Source organism: Panthera uncia (genome assembly GCF_023721935.1).
Source record: "Panthera uncia isolate 11264 chromosome B3 unlocalized genomic scaffold, Puncia_PCG_1.0 HiC_scaffold_1, whole genome shotgun sequence".
Taxonomy (NCBI): domain Eukaryota; kingdom Metazoa; phylum Chordata; class Mammalia; order Carnivora; family Felidae; genus Panthera; species Panthera uncia.
The window spans coordinates 41,003,869-41,013,421 of NW_026057582.1; the positions used below are offsets into that span (position 1 = coordinate 41,003,869).

The 9,553-nt window shown below is 40.4% G+C and overlaps 1 protein-coding gene across 3 annotated transcripts; it reads right to left on the bottom strand.

The window, feature by feature from the left end:
- Nucleotides 1-7,862, bottom strand: TOMM20L (translocase of outer mitochondrial membrane 20 like). 3 transcript variants are annotated; one of them, XM_049612688.1, is made up of 5 exons: nt 7,242-7,471; nt 7,068-7,111; nt 6,109-6,190; nt 1,101-1,243; nt 1-176 (listed from the first exon to the last, which is right to left on the bottom strand). In XM_049612688.1, the coding sequence occupies exons 1-5, from the start codon at nt 7,375-7,377 to the stop codon at nt 123-125; spliced, it is 459 nt and encodes a 152-aa protein (XP_049468645.1). In that variant the 5' UTR covers nt 7,378-7,471; the 3' UTR covers nt 1-122. The 3 variants fall into 3 exon arrangements, with proteins under 3 accessions (XP_049468645.1, XP_049468644.1, XP_049468643.1); XM_049612687.1 differs by lacking the exon at nt 7,068-7,111 and having other exon boundaries at nt 7,242-7,862; XM_049612686.1 differs by having other exon boundaries at nt 7,068-7,862.
- Nucleotides 7,863-9,553: the final 1,691 nt, after the last annotated feature.

Sequence of the window (9,553 nt, forward strand, 5' to 3'; positions counted from 1 at the left end):
TGAGATAGAAAAAATTTTTTATTACTAAAAGTAAAATAAATGGAAATATCACTGAGCAGTTGTTTATACTATATATAGTACCATAGTATTCTGGCTGGACTGTGGATACGTTGAAATGTTTTTCAATCACGATCATCCTCCAAGTATTCCTGTTCATTCATGTCTGTCTCAAATTGCTGGTAAATACATAAAATAGTTACTTGCTAATAATTTCAATGCACAATCCTTTTCTTGCCTCCCTTCTTGCATCAGGATGGGTATTACACATTCTTATCCTAGCCATATTTTCGTATATCTTCAGGAAACATCCCATCTGAGATTACCTTGGGAATGTTTAAGAGTTGACTGTTATGCTCTAGTGAAGACTGTGTTTTGTGTTTTGTCCAAATGCTGAGAGTCTAACAATATACAATGTATTCTCAGCTATGTCATGTGATCAATGCAATAAAAAGTGAACCGAAGTTATAGTAGTGTCTTAGAGCTAAAGGAATCCTAAAACAAATCCAAACATCTGCAGGAAAATTCTAGTTGATGCATAAGGATACCAAGCAGTTTGGAAAATGTACATAGACTAATACCTACTAATAAATGGACTTATGAATGGATTTCATTTGATACCAATCTAAACTTGCACTTAAGAGAGTACTAATTATAATTAGCCTATATGTTTACATTATCAAAGTGGTTTCTGTTTTGTCATATTATTTGAAGCCAGAAGTATTCTGCTTTGATAAACTAAGGTTTTCTATATTACACCTAATTTTGAAGCTATTACATCATGTAACTAACAATACCATTTATTTTACAGGCTTCTGTTGACATTGCAGTCACTAATTGTTGTGTCTTTGAAAGTACAAAAACAAAATATTAATGCTATCTTTAATGTTGAAACATCTAGGAGACTCAACAAAATAAACAATTCATTATAGTTAAAGAAACATGAAAGAATATGCTTGTTTCCCTCATAAGGCTAGAAAGCAACCAAAAATTCAGAGATTTTACTCATTTAAAACCCTGGGCCATCCACACACAAACTGCTATTTTTATGTAATCAAACCTAACATGGTTAATTTAGCAAAGACAATTAAGTACGTGCTCACCTGGCAAATAAGGGGAATTTTGTGCAACAGCATCTCAAATACCTTAGGAGGGAGTGTGTGTTTGAAAACCTTCAGAAGTTCCTCTGGTTGTCCACACACTAAAAGGGCATTGCTGAGATGTTCAACCCCCAATCGAAGGTCTCCTAAAACACATTGATAAGGTTTAAAGCAAAATTTTAACGTTCTTCAAAATATACCTTCCACAAATTACCAAGAAAACACCAAGTATTAAAATGAAAAAAGCATATCAAACTACAGACTATATAAACAAGCCTGCTTGGGATTCTCTTTCCGTCTTTCTTTCTCTCCCCTTCTCCCACTCTTTCTGATTCTCCCTGGTTCATGCTCTCTCAAACAAAAAGAGTAAAGACTATAAATGGGACAAATGCTGAGCTGCCAATTAGATTCACTGTGATCAGAGGGGCCTGGGTGGCTCAGTCGCTTAAGCATTGACTTTGATTCAGGTCATGATCTCACAGTTTGTGGGTTTGAGCCCTGCGTCAGGCTCTATGCTGACAGTTCAGAGATGAGTCTGCTTTGGATTTTGTGTCTCCTCTCTCCCTCCCCTGCTCACGCTCTCTCTCAAAAAAAATAAACATTTAAAAATTTTTGATTCACTGTGATCAAGCTGCAAGATGAATACTCTTATGATCCAAATTACTATTAAAAAGTGCACTCTTGGGAGTGTCTGGGTGGCTCAGTTAAGTGGCTGACTTTGGCTGAAGTCATGATCTTATGGTTCGCGAGTTGGAGCCCTGTGTCAGGCCCTGTGCTGACAGTGCATAGCCACGTTGGATTCTCTGTCCCCCTCTCTGCCTCTGCCCCGTTCACACTCACTCTCAAAAATAATATTTAAAAAAAAGTGCATTCTTACTTTGCATGTTCTGCAATGTGGGTTTGCAAGAAAGGGGTGTTGAGTATTTTTTAAATGTTGTGGTCCGCTGTTACTGATAGAAGATAGGTTATCTTTAACTCTACATGTGTGACTGATGAAATATAAATGAAACACCTGATGTTCTGGCTAAATAAGAATTCAAAAACAAATCCTATTATCAATGAGTTTAAAACAGGGTTTAGGGTAACATGAATTACATATATAGGGGAAGAAAAGAGATTTATGAACTTTGACTTCTAAGTAGTTTTAAAATGAGTTTTAGGATGACTGGCTGTAAAATAAGAATGAAAAGTTGTGTAATGTGGAAGTTAATCATAGAATTTTTTGTTAATGTTTGAGAGAGAGTGGGGGAGGAGAGGGAGAGAGAGAATCCTAAGCAGACTCTGAGTAGCGCCAAGCCTGATACGGGGCTCAAACTCATGAATCATGGGATCATGACCTGAGCTAAAATCAAGAGTCGGATGCTTAACCAACTAAGCCACCCAGGCACCCCAATCATAGAATTTGTTTGAGTGAAAACATGGAAACAGTCTCACTACTTCGTTCTAAGAAACTGAGGCAAAGATCAGTGAAATGATTTAAAGTTTCAGAACTATTTAATGCCATAATTAGTAATAGAACCTAATTTTCTGAACCTTGAGAACACAGTGTGCTTGCCTCTCAGGTGTTTCATGATTTTCCATTTGTTGGTTGAAATACTTGGTCATCTGAAGATAAAAGTGCATGACAGAAAACAATGTTGCCAGATTTGTATGAAGTTTAAACTGAAAAACCATCAGAAGAACATGACCTAACTCAGACACACAAAGCAAACCTTGCCTATATTACATGTTTTAAGAGTTAAAGGTCTTGTGTCTAGACACCTAATTTTACATTTTCAACCTAAGAAACTTTCATTGCTGGGTTTTAAGTAACTTTGTAGGCATTTAAAGAAGGTATTTCTTAGATGGAATACTGCACTAGTATTTCACTGAAAGGTTTATTTTTAAATTAATAAAATCACAGCTTTATAGACATGACACATTAAGTCAAAATACTTTGATCGTATTGAACCTTTTAAAGAAAAAGATATAATAGTGCCTCCTCTCAAATTGATAGAGCTAATGTGACACAAAACCAATTTGGTCAACTAAGTCAACCAACCAATAAATTCAAATCAGCTAATCAGAAATTTCAATCAAAATTATTGGCTCTGTGGTCCTATGTGGACACAACCATGATGAGGACTATACTACCTGACAGCGAAGGAACGAAAATTGGGGGTGGTGGCAGAAGAAAGTGGAGAAAATGGAAAAGGTTACAGAAAACTAGGTGAAAAATCATATTAGAATGCTGGTCCTCAGTGTATTATAATAACCTAGGGACATTTTAAAAATATTGATGCCTGAGTCCCACCCCAGAAATTTTTATTTAATTGGTTTGAGGTTTGGTGGGATTTTAAGTAAGCAACCAAGATGAGAACTCCATTAGAAGTAAAATAGGGACATACATAAATAACCCTTAAATAACTAACCAATTTAGGGATTTAACAGAAATATGTTATCCTTAAGAGGTAAAACTTTTAAAACATAAGCTTGCAATTTTTGTTTTAATCATCTCAATATTTGTAACATATTCACTTCTATGACATGAAGACTCTCAAACATAAAGTGAATAAAGATGTGTCATAAAGTAACTGTTTTTAATTTATAATTCCTACTTTTCTCTCCATATTCACACTATCCCAATTCAAAAAATGTTAAAACCCAAAGATTCTATTTTAATTTCCCCCTATGTCCAAGCAGTATCCACATCTAGGAATTAATCCATATTTTGTGAGGCCCCTAGTTTATATATTGGGGGGGGGGGCTTTTCTTTTAAAAGATTTTATTTTTTTAAGTAATCTCTACCCCCAACGTGGGGTCCAAACTCATGACCCGGAGATCAAGAGTCACATGCTCTACTGAATGAGGGAGCTAGGTACCCCTGGGGGGCCCTTTTAAGACAAAGAATATAAAATTTTATTTTATTTTTTTAACGTTTATTTATTTTTGAGACAGAGAGAGACAGAGCATGAACGGTCAGAGAGGGTCAGAGAGAGAGGGAGACACGGAATCTGAAACCGGCTCCAGGCTCTGAGCCGTCAGCACAGAGCCCCACGCGGGGCTTGAACTCATGGACCACGAGATCATGACTTGAGCCGAAGTCGGACACTTAACCGACTGAGCCACCCAGGTGCCCCAAGACAAAGAATATAAAAAAGAAAAAAAGGAAATAAAAAGATTATAAAATTATGAATACAAAATTGGTAGGACTCCTCCCAGAATATTCAAAAAGCCCTGTGCAAATGAAGGTCCTTAAAACTTATGCTTTACTTCCTTGTATAAAACCATTCCTGTTTAGGGGTAGCTGGGTGGCTCAGTCAGTTAAGTGTCTGACTTTGGCTCAGATAATGATGATCTCACGGTTCGTGGGTTCAAGCCCCACATCAGGCTCCGTGTTGACAGTGTGGAGCCTGCTTGGGATTCTCTCTCTGTCCCTCACCTGTCACACTTTCTCTCTCTCAAAAATCAATGAATAAAAAAAATTACTCCTGTTTATATCATTTAAGTCAGTTCTAACTATTAATTTTGTCATTAATATTTAAGATATTTTTAGCCCACTTATAAAACTTCCTAAAAGAAAAGACTAACATTGAATATTAAAATTTCAAATTATAATGATTAATATGCAATAACTCTGAATATTTTTTTCATTTCTCAAAACCTTTATCATGGTTTTAACCCATGGAATTAAAGTAAAAATCATGAGTATTGCTACCTGTTGTCCAGGATCCTGACTTTGTTTTCATAAATTCTGGAGGATGCTACCTCTTAAATGCAGGTAAAAAACAAAATTTTTTCAAAAAAGACAGTCAAAAGAGCCAAAATAGGTACAGGCACTATGATGAGAGGAAATTTGCAAAACTTGAAAGAAAGATACATAAATGGGTATAATGCTCATTTATCCAGCAACATCATTCATCCCTTACGTAAGAAGCCTAAAAGCAAATTACTTTCCTTCCCAGGGTTTAGCACCAGAACAAAGACATGATTACTATACACAATATTTATAAAATACTTACATCATCTACCATCATTTTACCTGACAATATTGTGAAGTCTTCTTAAATCTATGTGGAAATAGGTTGGGATAAATTATAATTCAAAATACAATTCATGGCCATTAAGTCCAAGGTAGCCCCTACATACATCACTATATTAAACATACAAAAATGGTCATTTACAATGATTTATCATCAACAATAAGTAATTATTAGGGCACCTGGGTGCCTCAGTTGGGCATGTGACTTCAGCTCAGGTCATGATCTCATGGTCTGTGGGTCTGAGCCCCGCATCAGGCTCTGTGCCGACAGCTCAGAGCCTGGGGCCCGCTTTGGATTCTGTGTCTCCCTCTCTCCCTGCCCCTCCCCACTCAAGCTCTGTCTCTCTCCATCTCTCAGAAATGAATAAACGTTTTAAAAAAATTTTTTTAAGTAATTATTGGGGTGCCTGGATGGCTTAGTTGGTTAAGCATCCAACTCTTGATTTTGGCTCAGGTCATGATCTCGGGATTTGTGAGATCAAGCCCCAAGTCCGGCTCTGTGCTGACAGCACAGAGTCGGCTTGGGATTCTCTGTCTCCCTCTCTTTCTGTCCCTCCCCCACTCTTTCAAATAAATGAACTTAAAAAAATAGTAATTATTTTATTAAGAATACTCTTCAAAATGCAGGAAAATTTTTATAAAACAGTTCAAACTTTTTAAAATTTTAATTCATACAACATTTAGTAATTTGGAAAGTTCATTTGCTTAGAATTTTACCTGATGATAAATGATGTGTTAACTGTATTTGGCTTTGCTTCTCCATCTGCCCATTTCCTAGACTGCACCATCAACCTGAATGCTCAGTATAATATGGTAGGCATGAACAGTAGAATTAAGCAAAAATGCTGGGGCAGTTTCTCTTTAACTAAAAAGCAAGTTAGTTAACACAGCTAGCTAGTTAAGTTTTTTGACATACAAATACCAATCAAATATTTTTTGAACCTATATTATCAAAAGTAACCGCTTACAAAAAAATGTCTATATTCTCACCTCTGGATAACCAAAGTTCTCCCATTTGTACCTCTTGCAGAAAAAGTTCTTGCAATTTTTCATTCTTTGCTGGATCCCATACCTAAAAGATTCACGAAATATTTAGTCATGAGTAATGAATGTAAGGTATAGGGTTACTGATCAAAATTATTTAATTTTTATTAAAAAAACAAAAAAAAAACTATCTTGCACCCAGTCTCTAAATCCAAAGTATGATAAACATAGTTGTTCTTTTTAATATTTAAAACAGCTCAAAATGGAGTTAACAATTTTAGGTGATTAAAAAAATACATGGCATATTGAAATTAAGTTGAGATGCTTGTAGTAACTTTCATCTATATTTGACCTAGCTTCTACGTACACATAGCGGAAGTCCTAGTGTAATTAACTACAGCAAACATAGCTTCGCATGTGGCAATTTGTTTTCTTGCCTAGGGTATTAACAGTGCTTGTAGATTTGGCAATGAGCACGACGAGCGGTTGGCGGGGCAGTGGGTGGTGGTGTTCAGAAGCACGCTATGGTTTGCGTCAGCCTGGTTCATGAAGGTAACCAGCATCGCAGGATGGCGTCATCACTGGTACCAAGCCCAGGGCTGGTCTTTAAAGGTAGGTACAGTGGACAATCCTTGACCCAAAGTATCAACTCTACTGCCAGTCACTTCAGCTCCAGTCTGGTCTATCTGGAGACTTTTATGTTTTATGTTTGCTGTCCCCAAGAATTCTCTTTTTAGAGCGGGATGAGCTTTGTCATAACCCCAAATGGTTCTTCTTTCCTTCCTTTTCTTTCGTAAGCGATTAAAAACTACGCCCGCATGTAAGCCGGGCGCGGGCAGGCAGGCGGAAGGGCGCTCCGAAATGCCCGCTCATGGACCAGACTCGGACCCTGACGCCGAGCCAGAATCTGCACGGCGGGGAGGTTACGCACTATAACGCCACCTCGGCGTCGCTAAGCACTTCACCTGGGCGCCCCGTCCCTCAGCCTTCTGGTGCTGGGCTCTTCTTTCTGCAAACACAACCGGGCACGTGCCACTCGGGAGCCATCCCGACGCCCGCGTGCGCCCCGCGAAGCCCTCACCCAGTGGGCCGGCTCGCCGCCCGCCCGGCCGCGCCACCGCCGCAGCCGTCGCACTCACTGTCCCGCAGGCGGCGCCTGAACGCGGGGTCTCCACGCCGCTTCCGGTCGAAGTACACACAGTAGCCGAGGAAGGCGACGGCGCCACAGGCAGCCAGAGCCGCCAGGAGGCAGAGGACCGTGCGGCCGCAGGGCATCCGGCCGCCGGCGTCCAGGAGCCGAGCGTTGGGCGCGGGCCGGCGAGGGCGGGGAGCCGGCCGCCAGGGGGCGTCGGCGCAGCACCCATCCCGGCCTCGGGGCTTCCTGGGCGTCCGGCCGCAGGCTTGCGGAGCGGCGCGTCGACGCCTCGCGCCGCGGCGGGCCGAGCGAGGAGGAAACCGGGGGCTCGAGAGGACGAGCGTGCGAGGTCTCACGGCCGCCGCGTAGCCGAGCTCTGTCGGAACCAGGTCTGTCGCACTCCAAATTCGGAACCCCTTACCCAAACGCGCTCCCGTCCCTGTGCCGACGACACCCACTCAGGCACATCACAGTGTGTCAGGAATCTGGGTAGCTGGAACTGGATCCTCCGTCAGGCCCCTGTTGCCTCACCTGCGAATTGAAGTTGATTCACTTCGGTCGACTCCTAGCGCGCAGCGCTGCCCGCTGAGCACCTGAACTCTGCTAGCGCGTGTCCCCAACCTGGTCTGCCGTGTCCCCGAAAAAGAACTCGGCCATCCCACGTCCCCGACCACCTTAGCTCAATAGTGGGAGGAAAGAAGACTTTGGAAGCAATAATATTAGCCCGGGGGGGAGGGAGTGAATTTTCTGGGCTGGGCACGACAAAGGTCCCAAAGCAAAATCGGCTCTGAGAGACCCATGATACTTAACTACCCTAGATGTGTTTCCTTCTAATATTTGTTTTATTCAAACACAGCAGAAAAAAAATGGAGGTAAGACTAACCCCAAATACAGAGCTTGGATTTTTCTACTAAGCCAAAAGGAAGGCATAAGGACCTAAAGAACCAAAGGACCTAAAGAAGTAAATTACGTATCCTTCTTGTTAGGTTATTGAACTGCTGTTTACAGCTTACATTATTAGCGTATGTTCATCACTGCATGACTGCCCCTTGGTCGCCAGAAGCAGCCCAGGCCTTCATAATTTAAGAGTTAGCAGGTGTAAGTCACATATAATTATTTTGTTGGGTATAGTGTGTTCCTTCCTCTGTCTTCTATTTGGGAACTCGGGCTAATGTCAAAATCTGATTGTAATCAAACAGAAGAGAGGACAACATCAGCATCCAGTGTTACTGGTGAACTGGGAAGGGTTTTTGGTTCAGAATCTTGGAGATGGGTTTAGCTCAGCTCCAAATGATCTTTTTCCAGGCTGGCTGCTCTCAATCTTCACCAAAATCAAGATAATAATATCTATCATCTCAAAAGTTTCCTCGGGCTCCGGCTCCCTTTTTAATCTCTTCTGCCCTTTGTTTCCCACTTCCCCCGCCATCTCCTGTTTTCTGTCATTATGGATTAGTTTGCATTATCTAGATCATTATGTAAATGGAATCATACAATATATAATACTCTGTTGTCTGCCTTCTTTCACTCAGCATAATTATTTTGAGATGCATCTATGTTGTTTTGCCAATACTTCATTTTTATTGATAAGTAGTATTCCGTTTTATGGATATACTATAATTTGTTTAACCATTCATAACCAGTCAGCTATTGATGAACATTCGGATTGTTTCCAGTGTTTGGATATTACTGCTATAAATATTTGTATATAAGTCTTTATATGAACACATATTTCCTGTTCTCTTAAGTAGATACCTACAGGTGAAATGGCTAGATCATACGGTAGGACTATGTTTAATTTTTAAAGAAACTGCCAAACATTTTTCCAAAATGGTTGTACCATTTTGCATCCCCACCAACAGCGTATGAGACTTTCAGTTACTTCATATCGTCGCCCACATTTGGTTAGCCAGCCTTATTAATTTTACCATTCTAGAGTGCTACCACACCAGAGTGTGGCACCACACCAGACTGCCCCATTTGTTGTAACTGATAAACCTACATTTACACATCATTGTCACCCAGAGTTTATAGTTTACGCTAGGGTACACGCTTGATGTACAAATGTGTGTTTTGACAAATGTATAGTAATATGTATCCATCATCATGGTAACATGCAGAATAGTTTCACTGCCCTAAAAATCCTCTGTGCTCCACCTATCCATCCCTCCACCCCACTCCCCAGCCGGTGGCAACCACTGATCTTTTTACTGTATCGGTACTTTTACCTTTTCCAGGATATCATATACTTGGAATCATACAATGTGCAGCCTTTTCAGATTGACTTCTTTCACTTAGTAATATGCACTTACGCTTCCT

What these genes read in the sequence shown, in the direction of transcription:
- TOMM20L (XM_049612686.1), bottom strand. Translation starts at nt 7,466, where the DNA reads ATGGGTGCTGCGCCGACGCCCCCTGGCGGCCGGCTCCCCGCCCTCGCC. An exon ending in CTGAGGGACGGGGCGCCCAG is followed by an intron (nt 6,191 to 7,067) that starts GTGAAGTGCTTA and finishes TGAATCTTTTAG; the next exon opens with GTATGGGATCCAGCAAAGAA. An exon ending in AGAACTTTGGTTATCCAGAG is followed by an intron (nt 1,244 to 6,108) that starts GTGAGAATATAG and finishes AATGTGTTTTAG; the next exon opens with GAGACCTTCGATTGGGGGTT.